This window comes from Jatropha curcas, chromosome 7 (genome assembly GCF_041381405.1).
Source record: "Jatropha curcas cultivar XTBG-Jc1 chromosome 7, XTBG_Jcur_1.0, whole genome shotgun sequence".
Classification (NCBI taxonomy): domain Eukaryota; kingdom Viridiplantae; phylum Streptophyta; class Magnoliopsida; order Malpighiales; family Euphorbiaceae; genus Jatropha; species Jatropha curcas.
This window is the reverse complement of record NC_143157.1, coordinates 23,045,291-23,064,080: the sequence shown is the minus strand read 5'-3', so window position 1 is coordinate 23,064,080 and position 18,790 is coordinate 23,045,291. Positions and strand designations below refer to the sequence as shown.

General features: G+C 32.4%; 2 protein-coding genes across 3 annotated transcripts; one reads left to right on the top strand and one right to left on the bottom strand.

Annotated features, from left to right (window-relative positions):
• Nucleotides 1-2,139: 2,139 nt before the first annotated feature.
• LHCB3 (light-harvesting chlorophyll B-binding protein 3) lies at nt 2,140-3,611 on the top strand. The gene is made up of 3 exons (XM_012215269.4): nt 2,140-2,380; nt 2,562-2,723; nt 2,941-3,611. The coding sequence occupies exons 1-3, from the start codon at nt 2,249-2,251 to the stop codon at nt 3,448-3,450; spliced, it is 804 nt and encodes a 267-aa protein (XP_012070659.1). The 5' UTR covers nt 2,140-2,248; the 3' UTR covers nt 3,451-3,611.
• Nucleotides 3,612-4,049: 438 nt separating this feature from the next.
• On the bottom strand, nt 4,050-17,387 carry ATM2 (myosin 2). Of its 2 annotated transcripts, none has more exons than XM_012215268.4 (25): nt 16,714-17,387; nt 15,756-16,236; nt 14,895-14,996; nt 14,636-14,779; nt 14,384-14,534; nt 14,221-14,248; nt 13,913-14,081; nt 13,753-13,816; nt 13,615-13,628; nt 13,446-13,530; nt 12,905-13,008; nt 12,446-12,584; nt 11,195-11,313; nt 10,916-11,068; nt 10,739-10,828; nt 10,037-10,114; nt 9,549-9,707; nt 8,984-9,160; nt 8,088-8,293; nt 7,863-7,998; nt 7,357-7,486; nt 6,462-6,575; nt 6,271-6,386; nt 5,809-6,021; nt 4,050-4,926 (listed from the first exon to the last, which is right to left on the bottom strand). In XM_012215268.4, exons 2-25 carry the CDS (start codon nt 16,200-16,202, stop codon nt 4,444-4,446), a joined length of 3,621 nt encoding a protein of 1,206 aa, XP_012070658.1. In that variant the 5' UTR covers nt 16,203-16,236; nt 16,714-17,387; the 3' UTR covers nt 4,050-4,443. The 2 variants fall into 2 exon arrangements, with proteins under 2 accessions (XP_012070658.1, XP_089580142.1); XM_089724016.1 differs by lacking the exon at nt 16,714-17,387 and adding an exon at nt 16,389-16,406.
• Nucleotides 17,388-18,790: the final 1,403 nt, after the last annotated feature.

The following is an 18,790-nucleotide window of genomic DNA, read 5'->3' as shown; positions in this document are numbered from 1 at the left end:
GTTATTATTCTCATATAATTTATTATCTTTTTCATATCAAAAACCCTTTTCCCAATAGTAATTAATGAAATAAATCAATCCGGGGAGAAATCTGACTGGAAGCATTAAGTTCAATAATAAATTATACTTTGAACAAAGAAAAGCAAATCTAATATTATAACTCGGAATAGAAATTAAGCTATATCAAATCTCTAGTATAAGAGTTTAGTTCGACATAGTAATTAAATACAACTCAATTAAAGTTGAAAATAATTCCATAATCAATATGAATAATGAAAAATAAAAACAAGATTAAGAGTTTAGAAATAAAAACTAGTTAACAAATAGCATGGACGGCTTCGTTGATTCTTTACACAAACTTAAATGCTCGAAGTCTTAAAGAAAACTAAGAAAAGAGTAGAACAAAGATCTAAGATCCAAGATTCGATATATTTAATTGCTGTAGTGATCTCTTTTTATATAGACTTCACAGAGTGTCTTCGAATTCGAGTAGAAACTAGCTAGCCTAATTAGGAAGAAATATTATTTTGAGTAGGAAACTGATTTTGTGTTGTATTTCTTCCCAATTAAAAGTTTTCTTTGACCAAATAGGGCTCGAACTCAAACAAGATAGGTCTTCTATTATTTTCCATGCAGCTCCATGCACATGCCACTCCTAGACTTCAGATCTACACGGGCTAAATGATTAAATTCGACTGACTCTGAATCTGCAGCTTTTCTTGGTAACACGACCATAGCATTTGACACGGCCAAGCCGTGTATTTTATTGACTTGGCCATTTTGAATTCCAATTTTACCTCTAACCTTTTTTTATGGAAATTTTAGCTATTTTCTTGCTAAAAACCCTTCTAATCAAGCTTATCAACAATTAAAAAAACTTAATTAAAAATATAAATAAATCTAAACAAAAACTAATTAAAAACACTAAATGTTCTAATAAAAACTATATTAAAAATACTATAAAAATAAGCCCTATTAGCATTCATCTATCTTTTCTTAGAGGTTATACTAGTTAAAAATTGGTAATCAATAGAATGGTTAAATTTAGGAGAAAAAAAAGACCTTTAAAAATGCTCCAACTTTTCTAATTACAAAATTAGAGCTTAAAATAACAACATATAGTTAAATTTGTTCTGTTCTATTACTAAATCCAAGTCTCATTAATTCATTATCCATAATTTGATTTTCCCAAATACATAATTAGAGCTTAAAATAACGACAAAAAAAAATATTATTAGACTAAATCTCATCAATGATCTGTAATTAAAAAACTCAAAAATTGTATGTATTTTTATTTGTATCTATATTTTTCTAATATTAGTTCTAATTTAAAATTTTCATCTTAATTATATCTCAAGTTAAAATTAGAAAAAAAAAGTTAATATTGTTATATTAATTAGAAAGCAAAAAAATAAATCAACTTTTAAACTTATTTTACAATATTGACAATTTAATCATTAATTTAAAACAGATATTTTAAAAAATAAATTGATTACATGCATCCATGATAATTATGATAAATGATAATAACTAATTATTGGAATATTATAAACATTATAAAAGAAGAACACAAAATAATCAATTTTTTAATATACATTGAACTTACTGAACATTCAAGTTCCCCAATACTCATAAAACATTCAAGTTAGCTAAGCTTGTAACTAAAAATACAAGATAAATCTGAAAATATCCAAAGTGGGCCATACAAAACAAGTATATTCTAATAGCAATCCAAAATTCAACCGCATAGACAATAAATTATAGAGAGAAAAAAATGGTAATTAATGAATAATGTGTGCGCCTTAAATTGAAGATTTTTCTATCCAAAACTTTTGGAAACAAAAATAGAAACTATTTGTACTAAAACATAGTTTAATGATAAGTACGTATACAATCTGATAATAAATTTAAATTCGAATATTCTCTTTCCATATTAAAAAAAAAAAAAAAAAATCTGTGCATGGAAAAGATAATATGTGGATAAAATGAGATGAGTTTGGGAGATGCGTAAAATCCTTTAAAGCTCTCTGATTGGTTGATTGAAACCCCTAAGATCCCCACCGCCACTTCCCATCTGCCTCATTCTTAACCACCCATTTTTCTGATTTTAGTTTTCTTGCAAATATATAACTTAACACTTCCCTTTCTACACACTTCCAGGCTGCAATTATCTAAACCAGTTCAACAACACATTACTGAGTTAGAACTGAGTTCCTGTTGGGAAAAAGAAAAGGAGGACTCAAAGGCAATGGCTTCAACTCCAATGGCAGCAACTAGTTCTAGCACTCTCCTTAGGCCTACCCCATTTCTTGGCCAGAAAGGGTCAAGTGCTAACCCTCTTAGAGATGTTGTTTCTATGGGAAATGGAAAATACATTATGGTAACTTTTTTGTCCCTTTTTTTAATCTTTTTTTTCTAGGTGCATAGAAATTTATGAAGGATAGAAAACTGCTAGGATGGAAGCTCATTATCTCCTGCAACTGACAGTCAACTATTAATACTGGTTTGATATAAATATTTATGAGTACTAAGAAGTTATGTCTTGCGTATGATTTGAAAAGGGAAACGAGTTATGGTATGGACCAGACAGAGTGAAGTACTTAGGACCATTTTCAGCCCAGACTCCTTCATACTTGACTGGAGAATTTCCCGGTGATTATGGATGGGACACTGCTGGTTTGTCAGCTGATCCTGAGGCCTTTGCAAGGAACAGGGCTCTTGAGGTAATTAAACCTTACATAAATGCTCAATGTCTTCTTTGCTGCTATGTGAAAAATCTTTTCCTGTGGATTAAATAGCATTACAAATTGTTTGCAAGGTAATTTTTATGGGAATACTCCAAAACAGTTTGAATATCAATATCAAATTACTTCCTGGAAAATCTAAAAGGGGTTTCTTGAAAAAAAGATACAAAAATATAATAATTGTTGCAATTCTTAGGTAATCCATGGAAGATGGGCTATGCTTGGAGCATTGGGCTGCATAACCCCAGAAGCCCTAGAGAAATGGGTTAAAGTAGACTTCAAAGAACCAGTATGGTTCAAAGCAGGAGCTCAAATCTTTTCAGAAGGTGGCTTGGACTATTTAGGCAACCCAAATCTTATTCATGCACAAAGCATCCTTGCAGTTCTTGGATTCCAAGTAGTTCTTATGGGACTTGTTGAAGGATTTCGCATCAATGGTCTACCTGGAGTAGGAGAAGGCAATGATCTTTACCCTGGTGGCCAGTATTTTGACCCATTAGGTCTAGCAGATGATCCTGTCACATTTGCAGAGCTTAAAGTGAAGGAAATCAAGAATGGGAGGCTAGCCATGTTTTCTATGTTTGGTTTCTTTGTTCAAGCTATTGTAACTGGTAAAGGTCCCTTGGAGAATCTATTGGATCACCTTGATAACCCTGTTGCTAACAATGCTTGGGTATATGCGACCAAGTTTGTCCCCGGATCGTAAAATTGATGATTTACAGCTTCTTGGATTGGTTGTGGTAGTGTTGCCTTAGTATGTATGTACTTCTAGATTTATGAAGAAACGTTGAGATGGTTGAGATCAATGTAAATTGTCTTCTTTACCATGTTATACCATGATAATGCAATGTTAGCCTATATTTGATATTTCTATCTTTTTAGTTTGAAATACTCTCTTAACAAATATAAGTCGTTTTTGAAATATTATTTTGTATGTAAATGGTTTTTAGAAATAGTACATAATATTTTTTCAATATTATCATTATTTATTAAATACAATATCTATCCACACGAGTTGTTTAATTTTAAAATAAAGGATAATCTAAGAAAATTACAATTGATTTTATTATAATTTAGAAAAATTAATTGACTACCTATATTTTGAGACAGAGAGTATATTTCAACCTCGTAGAACTCTTTCAATTAGTGGGTAGGAAACGAATTGAATTATCAAATTGTCAATCAATTTTAGTTCAATTGGTCTTATCAAATCTTTCAAGAGCACTGGGTGCCACCAAAATGCTGTTGTGGTAAAATTAGAAGATACAATTACACATTTCCATTATGAAAAAACACAGGACAATATGGACAATTTCATCTCATATCTTCATACTCGGTAAAATCAAAGTTTGCCTCATTACATCTATAATAGCAGAATATATATAATATATATACAAATAACCTAGCCTAGTTTGCGAGAAAAGAGAGGAAGATGGAGCAGCAATGACTCAGCAGGAAACCTATTCAACTATACATATGATGATCAATCCTTCCGCCAATCCAGATTTGGCGGATACATAAATATTAATATATTTCCAACTAAGCTACCTTCACAACATTGAAAGACCACTTGGTGCTGTAAAAAGCAAAGCAAGCACTTCACAGTTAGGGAAATGGTGGAAAAGTGAAATTATTTCTCATGCATTCCTTGAGCTCCCTCCACCTTTCTGTCCATTTCTTCACCCCAAGTGGGAAATGATTATAAAAAATGAGTGCGGCCTTTTCCTCCTAGCTTCCCCCACCATTTTCTAGTTCTTCTTTCAAATTCTCCATGCCCAAGTTTGCTAAACCTTGCCTTAACATCTCGTAATCTTACCTTATAGTCTTTTTTCCATGACTCAAACCTTGCTTTCAATTTTCTGAGTTCATCATCAACAGAAGCTGATTTCCCTGAGGCTTTAACCTCAGCCAGTGCTTTGGCATCATTATCAAAGTTTTGTTTCCGCTGCTCAAATTCCTTTGTAAGCATGGTGACAGCATTTATAGGGTCATTAGTCTCTTTCTCTGCTCTTGCATCAGTAGTAGGATTTTTGCTGGGCGTGCTTGCACTAGGTGTCCGAACATCTGTGGATGGGTTGTCCTCACAATCATAATAATAAGGTGATGGAAAAGAATCAGCTTTTGCATGCTGAGGAGCAGCATTATCAGTAGTGAGACTCTTTCTGGCAGCAGCAAGACTCCCCTGGAAATATAATTACAATTAACATAGTTAGGCATCTATTTTGTATTAATTTGCAACCATCAGATCCTGTATGATGATGCATATTGAGAATAAACATATGTTACATTCTACACATCAGATCTAAAGATATAAGAATGAATGATAATAGTAGTGGACAGACTTTTATCTCCTTCAGGTACATAGACAAGCACCTGAATTTAGTCACTGGTATGGTGCCAATCTTTTCATCTTAGTATCTTATAAAATATGCTTTTGTTAGAAGTTTTCTGCTCAGTATCAGCAAATAAGACGTGTGCTTCCTTTTGCTGGGAGAACAAACTAATATGGTTTTAAGGTTAATCATGCATGTATGCTTTAAATGAAGAAAGCACAAAGCTAGCCTGCACTCAACTTGCCACAGGCAAATTGTCATCAGGGCCATGCGATAAGGCTGACCAGTCAGCCTGGTTTTTGCATATTCAAAAACAAAGTAATAATATGACCTATAAAGCCATAGGACTCTGCCATTTTTAACATTGATCACTTGTAAGTCGTGACACATCATTGCAAATATGATCCACTGTTAAGGACAGTAATGATGTCTCGAGCTAAACACTCAAGCGCAGGACTCAGCTAGCTAAGTTTATAGGTCAACTTACTCTTTTCAAATTACACTTCCATTTAATCAATAAATTCACAGCATATTAACTGAGAGCTATACAAGATTTTTATTTTTTGGTGGTAGAAGATTATTATTGTTACTATTACATCATAAGTCAGTTCGATCGTATGAGTTGTGGTTAAAAAAAATCCAATAAATTCCTTTGCAGTTCCCTATTTTTGCCCCTTTGGTATATGAAGCACAAAATGAAGTAAATTCTATGTTTTAAGAATAAAACTTACTTGTAATGATTCCATCTGCATTTGCCACGTTTCTTCCATTGTTTTCATCTTTGTCTCATATTCTGACCATTTTCTCTCATACTGTTGTAATTGTTCCCGCAGTGCAGCATTTTCCTCTTCCTTTTGCTCTATAATTTCTTCTGCCTTAGCAACCTTCCTTTGAAGTTCTACCAAGATTGAAGCCTGAATCTCAACCTGCTCTTGTGGTATGACCTGGTTAGCAAGAAGAAATCAACTTCTTAGCACCAACTAAAACACAGAAAAAAAAAAAAGAATAAATAATTCAACCAAAAACAGCCTCAATGCTTTCAATGAGCCAGGTTCAGAACACAAGTATCAAAAATATCCACGAGTTCTCTAGGATATGCATGCCAAAGCTGTAGTGGCTGATGACTAGTTTCAACTATGAATTAGGACCAAAAATGATCTCTTGAGGGCTAATAACAGCATCAAGGTGATTACCTTCACTTCTGAAATCTTTTTTCCAGGCTTTCTTTTGGAATTTGTATTATCTTGATTTAAGCTCTTCAATTTCCACTTGTCACTGAATTGCTTCCGAGCCAACCACCCACGTATTGCTGCAGAGGGAAAAGTATAAAAATACTGCACCACATATAAAGAGCTCAAATTGACCGAAGGATAATACTTCTTACCAGCCTGTAAACATATAGTTGCCACCAGCTGCTGATCAAGTGTGTCAGGAGCACTAACTGTGCACCTTGTTACCATAGAGCTATATCTCCTCCTGGCATTTTCACCGCGGACAACTGCATTTTAAAAGATCTGAGTCAGATATATGAATTTAAAATCAGAGAATACAGAAAAAACATAACAGGTTCATTAGGATCCAAATAAATCATCAGAAGACATTGCAACTAAAGACACCAAAACAAGTATGTTTGGAGTTTTAGAGCAAAACACAAGTGTGAGTGAATTAGTAGGAAGGAGATGATGCAATTTGTATAAAACAGGGCAAATGGATGCTAAAAAATTTGAGGTCAACAAGACTAGATAAAGGTCCCACCCAAGTAAAGTACTCTCTGCCTCAGAATAATAGTCCACATTATTGATTTCAGATGTCTGAAATTAATTGTTCACATCCTATTTTAGTTAAAAGTGAATAAATCAAAAGGTTATTTTGTCAACAATACCCTCCAAATAACTTACATTGATTTCTATACCACTTCCCACTAGAGAATAAAATTGGTAAACTAACAAAAATCACTCCTTTCAAAAGACTTTTCTCAATCTCTATACCAATGGAAAATTAGACCATTATCATGGGATGGAGAGAGTAATAGAACAAACAACAACCAAGCCTTCGTCTCAAACTAGTTGGGGTCAGCTACATGAATTTTTTGTTTTTAATATTCACTTTGATCAAATTAAGATCAATGCAAATCAAAGTATAAGTCGGAAAAAATTTTAAAATGTATTTTGTAAAACAAATTCAAAGGGAATTTTAAAATCATTTGATACATTAATAAATAGACAAGCATAAAATAGGCAAAAACAACTTTGTAAATCTAAAAAATAATTGTGCATTACATGATTGTAATATTGTCACTCCTGTTTTTAATTCATTCAAATCACGACGAGCTAGGAAGCCACGGAAATGTTTTTGGACCCCAAGTATGCCTTGCAGAACTTGCTTTCTCTGCACCTCCAGTCTAGCAATCTGTTATCCAGAAATGCATTATAGATCAGTGAAGTAATAGATAAATAACCATAACCTTATATAAGTAAATGACAATAAGTTGAACATTATTTCCATATTAAAGCATCAATTTGAATTCGATAAAGTATCCTTAATGATGGTGGGATTTGTAATTATGCTTAAATCAGCAACATTGTGATCTTAAAAGGGACAGTAGCGTAATTATGTACCAATTGAATTTACCAAAAATATCTATTTAGAGGACATCATATGAGAAAACACTATATGAAATATAAAGACATATATTTAAATATGAATATAAACACTTCAGACACCTAACAAAAAGTATCTGTGTATGACAGGAATTTACAAAATTTGGAATAGTTGAAGTACATACCTGGCCAGTACGGAGAAACACTTTGGTATAACCAACTTGATACATTTCAGGAAGTATATTAAAATGCTGTAGAACAGCAACTGATATGCTTAATGGATCCCGAGATACATTTTTCTCTGAAAGTAGGAACCCGTACCTAAATTGCATACATGTTTATGAGAAGAATTCATTAAGCTAAAATCAAAAAGGAAAAGGAATAAATAGAGAACCCAAGGAATATGGTACCTTTGGGCAAAGTCTTGATGGGACATTCTAGTAGGATATCCAGATCTCGAAATTCTAACGACCTCCAAAACTCCACAACATCGGAGTTGTCGCAAAACAAGATCATCTTCACAGACTTGAGGAAGCTGCTTAGCATTTGGTTTTATGCAGCGAATGAAGTGAGGTGTGGTGTTCTCTAGCTGGTGCATTAGTTTGAAGAGTTGACCCTACAAGCATGAAAGACATCCCTTAAGGTTTTTCAAAACATGGAACATGATATCAAGAAAAGATGATGCTCTCTGGCCGGAACCCATAGTTGCACTCAGAACAAGATACATTCATGAATGTGATAAGCTAAGTCTTGACATGATGTCATTTTATACTATATATTTCTTGAAATGATGTCATTTTCAACACAAACTTGATTCTCCAATTGATCATACTATAGTGTTCGAAGATCGTAGGTCATCCTATGAATATTAGCAATTGGATGAAAAAAAGTTACATCCTAACCATATAAAGCGATAACATACTCATCAAGGTTAAATTTTAGTGGGTTCTTAGTGACATCTCATTGTGTAAATTGCATAAAATATCCTTTCATGTCTAGAGGATCTCATGCCAAATTTGTTCGTGTCGTTGACCATAGGGGCATATTTAGTAAAGTATTCTTGTTTGATGTGGGTCTTAAATCATTAACCATTAGTCAATATCAGTTTATAAGTTAGATAATGGATGGTTCATTAATTCTCATATCTCATGCCCATTATTGTCCAGGATCACCACGTAATTAGCCTTACAACTAACCACATGATCACATGACTGTTTTGTTACATCTGCTAGCTTTGGTATCTGATCTGAAGTCCATCACAACAACATATATGTGCAGATATAAAAATTTTAGCAAGATTATCTACCTTGAACTTAGAACCAACACTTTGGGTTGAGGATTCTGATCCACCAGACTGGGATGATGGAAGTTTTGAAGCAAACAACTGTAGCAGTTGGCAATCACATGATGATAGGAGTTGGTAGAAATCAGAATGCAGAGGATCTCGGTTCTTTTCCAGAAAGCCATTTGTATCATATGCAACCTGATCAAACTCTGAACATTAATAAATCCATAGATATAATATATTATAATTTTTGTTTTAACAGTTCAAAGCCCTGAATTAACCAAAAAGGATTAGCATGGGCCAGAGGAAGGGGTTAATGTTCCAAAGCATCATATTTTCTGTAACTGTAACAATTGCTATAGCATTTCACTAACTTAATAAATGACAAAAACACTGCTGCAGTACTTTTAATAGGAAAATTGTGTCTCCAAAGAACAAAGAAATCTTGGGGTAAGGACAAAAGAGCACTCATGCCAAGGATTAGATGTCGAACACAATGTTACCTCATGTTCTTTTGAGTTTCATCTTTATAGAGTTCGGGGGTAAAAATTTTCAGAACTTCCTCTAGAAAAGAGCAATAACTGACCTCTCCAGCATAATGATGAATAGCAAAAGCTCTCCCTCTTTCAGCTTTAAAGAAAGGATTGCTGTTCAGATGCTGCTTAAGCTTATTGGCAAGGGTCAAATCAGTTGCAATGGGGAAATTTGATTCTTCGTCTAACAAAGATAACAGCCCTAAAGGTTTCTGCATAAATCAACAGATTATAGGATTGATCACTTTAAGCATAACAACAAACATTTTGGTTGAATAGACCGAGTAGGAATCTAAAGAAAAGCGAAACGCATCTGCTAATACCACCTAAAAACAAATTTGATACTCTTGCTGCAAGCTACAGTGATGAGACAATAACCAATTTGTAAGACATTTGACAAATTATAGAAGAGAAGGCAGTAAACCAACAGTGCATGTAAATGAATGTTCTATATATATAAGTGTGTGTGTGTGTAGAGCCAAAAACCTTTATTACACAAATGTGCACATGATAATAAAGATAGGTGAATCTAATAATATACCTTCTCAAAGAGATTCAAGCATTCTTGGTTGTCAATAAAATCAACTTTAGTCCAATCAATCCCATCCTCGTCATACTCCTGAAATTAATAAGAAATTCTAACTTTGATTATCTGAAAAATCATATTACAATAACAATTACAAAGAAATTCAGCATGTGGAAGAAAAACTACATCCAAAGAAGATTAAATTTTGTGTCAGAGAAAATGAGGATGTTCAGCTCAAAAAGTTAGGGGAAAATCAATCAGTGTGACCGTTAAAAAATTAATTTCCGTCAGTTAATGACATTTTAAATATATAAGTCAATAATAGCATACTTCAACAAGAGAAATTTCAAGCAATCTCTCTATCTAACTACATAAATTTCAAATTTGTTCACATTATTAGTCATGCAGCATATCCTTCTGTAAATTGAAAGGTCATGAATTTTGGAAATGTATGATCCTTCATGCATTTTAGATCCTCCACTTCTTTTAATATTGGATATTTATAAAGAGTACAAAGTGTGTTTCCAATTAAGTGAAGAAAAATAAGGCAACAATTCTTTCACTATGCTGAAACAAAATAGAATTATATATGTGTGTACGGGATGATGAGACATTTAAACTAATTCGCATTTTTTCACAGTATGAATCAAGAAAAATCCTAGAAGGCCAACTTTGTTGCTATGGAGATCGAACAAGTTAAAGGTCGAAGATGCTTACCTCCTGCTCAAGTTTAAATAGATGCCTGTTGAAATGTTGCTGCAGCCTCTCATTTGCATAATTTATGCAAAATTGTTCAAAGCTATTAATCTGAAAATTTGAAGAGTCAATTATTACCAGAGATACAAGTGTTCAGCTCTTAAAGTATTACTAAACGGAAATATAAAACTTGTATACCTTAAATGATTCAAACCCGTAAATATCAAGGATATTTATGGATCTTCCAGTAAACAGTTTCCCTGCTTCAAGTGACTTGTTGATTTGATCCACAAGCCAATCAAACAAGCTTGCATAGATAAACTTTGCCAATGCATCTCGTCTATCAATTGCCTGAAAACAAGATAATTATGGACATTAAACAAATGCATGTTTTTGAAAAATATTAAAATACAAATATATATGATAGGAGTGGGAACAGAAGTATTTTTATTTTAAATCAAGAAGAACCAAATATACCTGCTGGAGTGTCAATTTTTTATCAATATGATCCTTTCCACATCGAATTTTATGGGTTGATAAAGCAAGTGTCAAGTCCAGGACACTACAACCCATCAGCTTGGCTGCATTTGTTATAGCTGCAAAACAGAAGTCAAGACAATAGTAAAATCAGTTGCATTTCAGGGACAGGCACATAATACGTTGTTATCATGTAAAATTAAAAATATGTAGCAAAGTCTACTCGTCTATCCTATCATGCAGATCTAATCTAGGCATGGCTACAGTTCTAGAACCACCGATTCCAATTCCAAAGAAGGGTGGAAGCATAACAGAATTGCTCTTAGGCAGTTCTTAAAATGGTATCGAAACCCCTGGTACTGGTTCGTTTCCGGTCTGGAACCAAAATTAGACAATTCTTTGCAAGTGTTTCTTTTTTATATTTCTTTTCTGAAATTTTTTAAGTGTTGTAGGATGAATAAATTATTAAGAAAACATATAATAGTAGTAGTATTGAAAAAGACTAAAGAATTTGGTTAGAAGACTTAAAATTTATTTAAAAAATTTATACCAAAACAAAAAATAAATTGGGAGTTTTTTTCATAATCTTTGATTTTCAGAATTCCTTTTTGTCTTTTAAGATTTCAAACTAGCATTGCCAGCTCCAAACTGAAATTGATGGTTCAGTTGCAAAAAATAGGAACAAAATTGAACCGTAGACACAGTTTCAGTTCCAGTTTGGATCCGAGAACCATTGACAATGGTTTGGTTTCCGTTTTGACGTGTTTGGTGAACCGCGTCATGCCTAGTCTAACCACAGTATAATTATTCCATCATGTAAAAAATATTGCACCGACATAATTTTAAGATGTGCTTTACCCATACGATTAAGCTCATCCAAATAACCATCAGAGATAGTAGGGCTAAACTTCATCTAGGTCCATTCCTTTCTACATGAAAAAACATTAACATGTACTGAAGTCTGAAGATAGCAAAATTCTCAAGTTTCCACGAAACATTAACTGCCTAGCATTTCTATAATTAGCAGTGACTTGCTACCAAAACATTAAGCATACTCCATCCACAAATATGGTCCCAACTCTCCATGAGTGCAATAAAATCACTAAGATGGCTTCTGTTAATGAAAAGCTAAGAAAATTTAGGCAGTATCAATCATAATGAATACTCATATCTGACGGGAAATAAAGAATGGAAAGAATAACAGGGACAACATCTAAAAAAACATGCGAAGCATATCATTATGGATTTTACCTTCATCAAACAACACATCCACATGATTTTCGCTGTCAATTACTTGAAATGATATGTTTCCAAGCCATAATATTGCAGCAAGCATTGCAAATATCTGCTCCTGATCAGCTTTGCAAATTTGAACAATGTCCAAGGCTTCCTGGAGATGCAGAAAATAACCCATCGAGAAAACAGAAGAAAATTAATCATCCTTAGGCCCATGAAACAAATATGAAGCAAAAAATGGGGGTCTTATTGTACAAAAAGTTATAAAGTAAAAATTAGTTTCCATTTGGAATTAGGTTAGAGCTGCTTTGCAAAACTGAGTTTTGCTGCTTCCTTTTTTTTCTTGCATAAAAAAATAAATAAAAAATCAAAAGCTTTAGAAAAATCATGGTTTGGTAAGTCTTAAAATATTGCAAACGCAGTTTGCCAAATGTAGCTCAATTGCAATACCAAACAGTTAATTTTGAGACTTACCATAAGGTTATGAAATTTTTGGGCATCATTGACACCATCAATTATCAAGCACTCGCTCTGGTTAAGATAGTTGTAGTCACCAGCAATTTTAAGGTTCAATTTTTCTGCAAATGAGGGAAGAAAATAGAAGGGGGGGGGGGAGAGAGAGAGAGAGCAAAAGATTATTTAAGATAGATTTATAGCTTTAGCATTTCAAGAAAAGGGTAGCTGTACATAACTAAAACTTAAAAATGAATGCTGTCAGCCATCAAAGCAAATGAGAGTTAATGATTAATCAATGATAGAAAAATACACAGGCATAAAGACATATATATTGCAAGGATTAACCAAAAATAGAATTATTTAACATGTCAAGATGGTCAACTGAAATGATAGGAACATCAGGAAAAACACAGTGCAATTCAAGTAACAGCAGAGGTTCATCCTACAGGATCTAAGCAACATTTCTTCAGGCAAATGTATGTATGCATATCAGCCTAGGGCCCAAATAAAAGTTATTTTGGAATGCAAAACTTTTGAAACTTGTGTTGATTAATATTACCTCTAAGAACTGAAGGAGCACCGGCACAAAGTTGATAAAAGACGTGGTAGGATCTTTCACCCTTGGCCAGCTGAACTACTCTTGACTGCTCACAGGAGAGATAATATGGTCAGAAGGTGAAGATGATTACAATTTAAATTCCAACTAAAATTGAGGACCAAAATTTTACCTTTTCTAGCAAAACTAAGGCCAATTATCATAGGAGAATCAGCAATTGCACATGCACAACATTGAAAGGTAAGTTATTGTCATACAGACATCATAAGAAATGAGCACTGACAAAGGAAAGTCACTAAAACATGCTTACAAGTTTGAATTTTAGCACCGCATATCTTCCCTAATGTGCTAAAATGAATTTCAATTAGCCTTCCCTGCACCAATAGGGAAGAAGTGTAGAGCAAACTGCATCAGTGATAAGTCCCAGAGTAATTTAGCCAAAGAAGTACAGAAAAGTAATAGTAACTCACAAATCGACTCGAGTTGTCATTCCTAGATGTTTTTGCATTCCCAAATGCTTCAAGGACATTGTTCATCTGAAGAATTTCAGACTCTATGCCACCAGTGCCACCACCAAGAGTAGCCAAGTATTGCATCGTATATTTTGCAGTCTCAGTTTTCCCAGCTCCACTTTCACCACTGTATTAAAAAAAAAAAAAAGTTTAAAAACAGATAGCTCCTAGAAGACTCAACACAACAGAACATAAGAAAGTAACAAAAAAAAAAAGAAGAAGAAGGGAAGCTCCAAAAATCCCAAAAGAATGCAATGGAAACTAACCTTATGATTATGGATTGATTTTTTTCATCTGCAGATCATAAGCACAGAAAAAAGGAAAAAGAGAAAGAAGGTTATCAGAAATAATACTAACTTCAACTGCAGAAAGGGAAAAAACGAACAAAAGATTCATTAAAGGGAAAAAATAAACGAAGGATTCATTCACCTCTCATCATCTCATTGTAAGCGGTGTCTGCTAAGGCATAAACATGAGGGCTGTCCATAAGCTTCTGCCTGTAAGCTTTGACAATTTCATCTCCATAAAGCGGGGCAGCTTTGAAGGGATTTATGGCAATCAAAACTGGCCCTGCTTTACTCTGTGGAAATAAAGACAATAACCAGTGAAATAGGAGCTGATAGAAGACGTAAATCTTAAAAACAACAACATGGTACAAACAATAATCTCTATTTCACTTACATAAATCAAATCCTGGGAATATCGGTGCTTAAGATTGTAAAGCACTGTTGGCTCGTTCAGATAACTAAGCTTTATAAGATCATCTGCACCCTCAAGGATATCTGGATTTGCAGGCAAGAGCTCTGATGTGGACACATTTAGCAACTGCAAATATGATATGAAATTATTTGCAGGTAAAATTCACCAAAATAAGATATTGAAAGATGTTTTATAGAGCATTCAAAGATATAAAAAAAAAAAAAAAAAATTATGAACTTACATTTCCATCTGCAAGTGAAACAACAGCTTCATCCCCTGAAGTTGATTGTATAATCCCTGCACTCCATCGCCCACTTGAGAGCTGACACCAAATGCGTAGTTTCTGGAGAAAAAGTATAATCCCATGACAAATGCAATTACATTGTGCCAACTTTCACCAAATAAAACATACCAATTTACAGTAGGCAAAATACTCGAAGGAAAAAATTTACATGCAAAACTACTATCACACAGTTTTTTTTTAAAAAAAAAAAAAAAAAAAAAAAAAAAAAAAAAAAAAGAAAAGAAAAGAAAAGGAGCTCACCTAGGAAGTAGGAACCGATATTGCAAATAATAAAGCCTAACCCCTCTAGATATTTCGGCAATATTTCTCCAGAAAATTAAAGGTATTTGAACTAATAACCACTCATGATCCCAACAAAATAACTTTGCCAACATGTATCTCTATTGCATTACCCTGCACCAGCCCATTTATCATTACTATAAAATATATTCCTATGTTTTCAAGGTTATTCTGGCAGTGAGTGTGATCTTAGAAAATATATCTTTTTCCAGGTTAATATCTTTTCTCAATATTGAGGAATTTATGAATCATCCAAACAGAGCAGAAAGTCAACTTTGAAGTTTCAACTTCTACCCTAAAATCCAAAAGTCAAAGTAAGAAACACAAACTTAGCCTAAAAGCATTACTATTCTTGCAAACACCATAGAACCAGATTTTCTCTAAAGGCACTCCAACAACCTTAGCAACGCATCAAGACATTCTTCCTAGCAATGAATTGAAACAACATAAACCGAGTAGATCTAAAGGAAAAATAACAAAAAAGTTACAAATTATACATTTACTTTTATATCCAATTACCTTCTTGATAAAATAACCTATGTTGTCTTCCCATTCTGGCTGTGCTGCCTTCGGCCTTGAACTAACAATTGGCTGTTTCACTGGCTCATTTTGCTCTTCAGCGTAAGGATTTGAATCCACACAACAATTCTGATCTTGCCTCATCTTCTTGCTTCCAAAACTTCCTATCTTGTACCCCAATTCCTTCTCCTTCCTTTTTGCATCCTCCTTCCCTTGATCGATTTCATTTTCCACTTTGCTTTCCATTTCGCCATTCGCACTAACCTGGAAGTTTGTGGGCAGTGAATGTCGTGCAGAGGGAAGCCGCGCCCTCGAGGTGGGCCGAGCTGGCAAAGCAGGCGGCAGCTCTTTGGACTTCTCTGCTGCCTCATCTCGCCGCCGCAGCGAGTCCAGCATCTCCTCCAATGAGCTCCTAGTCAGGGATGCTGGTGATGCTGACAACATCATTTTGATTGCAGTTTATCCCTCCAATTACAAATGTCTGGGATGAAACAAATTTAAAAAAACAATAAGCTCCCAAACAATTAACAACACATTGCATACTATGAAGATTAACAAGTACGTAAAAAGCCCCCAGTACCTAATTGGGATTAAAATGTTAAAAACTTTACACTAACAAACTTATTTCAATACCTCAAGACAGCGATACAAAGAGGGAAGCTCTAAAACCTTTCAGATAACACAAATTCCGCAATAAATTAGCTGATAGAAACTCGAAATTAGGTTTTGCAAACGCCAAAATATGAAGAAAAACAGAGAGAGAGCAAGGAAAACCCTTGTTCAAATAAGAGGAAACGTTTTTTCGGGAGCTTGAAAATCAAAGTTTATTATTTGATCCACAAATTCAAATAACAAACTCAAGTTTGTATCCAAAAACTCAAAATTGGGGGTTTAATAATCAACAGAAACTCCTAAAAACCCTAATTAGAATCAAACCAACATAACCAACTATACTTACAATTTCATAACGAAAAACTCAACACGCCAGCTTTCGTCCAACAAAACCTAATCTGGATAAGAATTACAGAATCCTAACGGCTAAAAAATTTAAGAGTTCGTTAACAGAAAGAAAAGAAAAATGCAGGAGATGTTATTGTTTTCGTTGTTGTTGTTTCTGTTTTCGCTGTAACGCGAAAACAAAAAACAAAAACAAGCTTCATTTGCTAAAAACCAGTGTAAAAGGATTTGGTTAAGGTTGTTAAAGACAACAAATAACAAACCTTAAACAGAGAGAAAGGAGAAAGAGAGAGTGAAAATTATAAAGCAAAGCTGTGTTCTGGTTATTGTTCTTAAACCTAATTGTTCAGAAACAATTTTTTTTTTTATATACTTTTTTTGCTTCAGCTTTTGTTGTTGTTGTTGTTGTTGAGGTTGTAATGAAATGTAATTGCTTTTGCAGAAATTCAAATATTTCTGGTTAGGTGGTGAGTTGGCGTGTTCGTTTCTTGTAAAACGGTCTAGATCTGATAAAAAAAAATATAAATAATAATTATTTAAATATATTTTATTTTGAAAAAACAAAATGGAAAGAAAACAAACAAATGCTGAAGAAGAGAGCAATGGAAGCAAGTCTCGAAGCCTGTAAAAAGCTGAGATGGTGAGTTGCTGAATGGGGAAGTCGAGGTTTTCTGGATTAGGATTTAGGAAATGTTTTTTTTTTAATAAAAATTATTATTACAGTTTTTTTTTTATTATATGGTACTAGTTTTAAAAATTTTCATATTATTTCCTTTTATGACCTTCGTTTGTGTCTCTGGATTTGGAAGATATATTGCCATATCTAACCCACTAAAATTCTTTATTTAGAAATTAACCTACAATTTGGATGATGATGATCATATAATGATTATAATAATAATTTTCTATTTCTAATGAACTCTAGAATATAATTTTATCTTGAACGTATCCATAATATTATTATTTTCTTTTTTTTTTAATTATTATTTTTCTTTACAGAATAATGCATCCTTTTAAAATCATAAAAATCGAATTTGAGAACGTAAAAAGAAAGAGGATTGGCGTATTATGAGAATTAAAACGTTCTTTATATAGAAATAACCTTTTCAATTATTGAATTTTAGATTATACATATCTCAAATAGATATATTGATAATAATAGGACTAATCTTAATATAAATTATAATCTACTAATTGAAGAAGTCGTTGTTGTTATATAGAAATGTTCTTATAAATATTTTAATTTTATTAATTGAAAAATAAATATAATTAATTTTAATTTATCTTATTATTTTTTTATTTGAATCTAACTTCTATTGGATAAAATAAGAAATTATATAAAATATATATTAAATTGGTACCAATATATTTATTTTTAAGCATTTTAATTTTATAAATTGAAAAAAAAAAGATAATCTAGTTTTAATTGGTTATTTTATATGATATATAATACATATTAGATATAATATGTTTAATTTATTATTTTTAATAAATATTTAATTGGATTGGTTATAAATATTTCTTACGAGTCACTTACTCTATAAAGAATAAATGTAATTTATTATTATTTATTAAGAAATATATTATAAAATTTATTATATGATATAAATATAAAATTATGATATAATGTATTATATTAGCAACTATAACATAGCAAGTTAAAAGAAAAAGCAACCATAAAATTAATTATATGTTCATACAATTTAGCAAAAACTTAAAAAAGGAAAGATACTAAAATTATGAATGATGTTCTAAAATAATGATTAATGTATTGATTATCATATAGCTATCTATCTATAATATAAATTCAAAAGCTAATAAGTCAAGTCAATTATTATATGCAAATTTAAATTGATTGATAAGTAATTTTTTTTCTTAAAAATTTGATTGCCAAATTATGACAATGTCTTATTATTATTAATATATATTTTTTGACAAGTTATTTAATTATTAAATTTTATTGAATTATTTTATAAAATATTTTTATTTTGTAAATATTCTTAAAATGTTAGTAATATAATTGTTCATAACATTAGAATTTATAATAAGAAATTAATAGAGACAAGTATGAATTGCAC

Bases quoted from the DNA above. Each gene is read 5' to 3' on its own strand.
- LHCB3 (XM_012215269.4), top strand. From the start codon at position 2,249: ATGGCTTCAACTCCAATGGCAGCAACTAGTTCTAGCACTCTCCTTAGG. The intron at 2,381-2,561 runs GTAACTTTTTTG...TGATTTGAAAAG, and splicing joins GAAATGGAAAATACATTATG to GGAAACGAGTTATGGTATGG. The intron at 2,724-2,940 runs GTAATTAAACCT...TGCAATTCTTAG, and splicing joins CAAGGAACAGGGCTCTTGAG to GTAATCCATGGAAGATGGGC.
- ATM2 (XM_012215268.4), bottom strand. From the start codon at position 16,202: ATGATGTTGTCAGCATCACCAGCATCCCTGACTAGGAGCTCATTGGAG. The intron at 11,069-11,194 runs GTATATTTGGTT...TCTTGTTTTCAG, and splicing joins AAAAATTGACACTCCAGCAG to GCAATTGATAGACGAGATGC. The intron at 6,387-6,461 runs GTAAGAAGTATT...TTCCCTCTGCAG, and splicing joins AACTATATGTTTACAGGCTG to CAATACGTGGGTGGTTGGCT.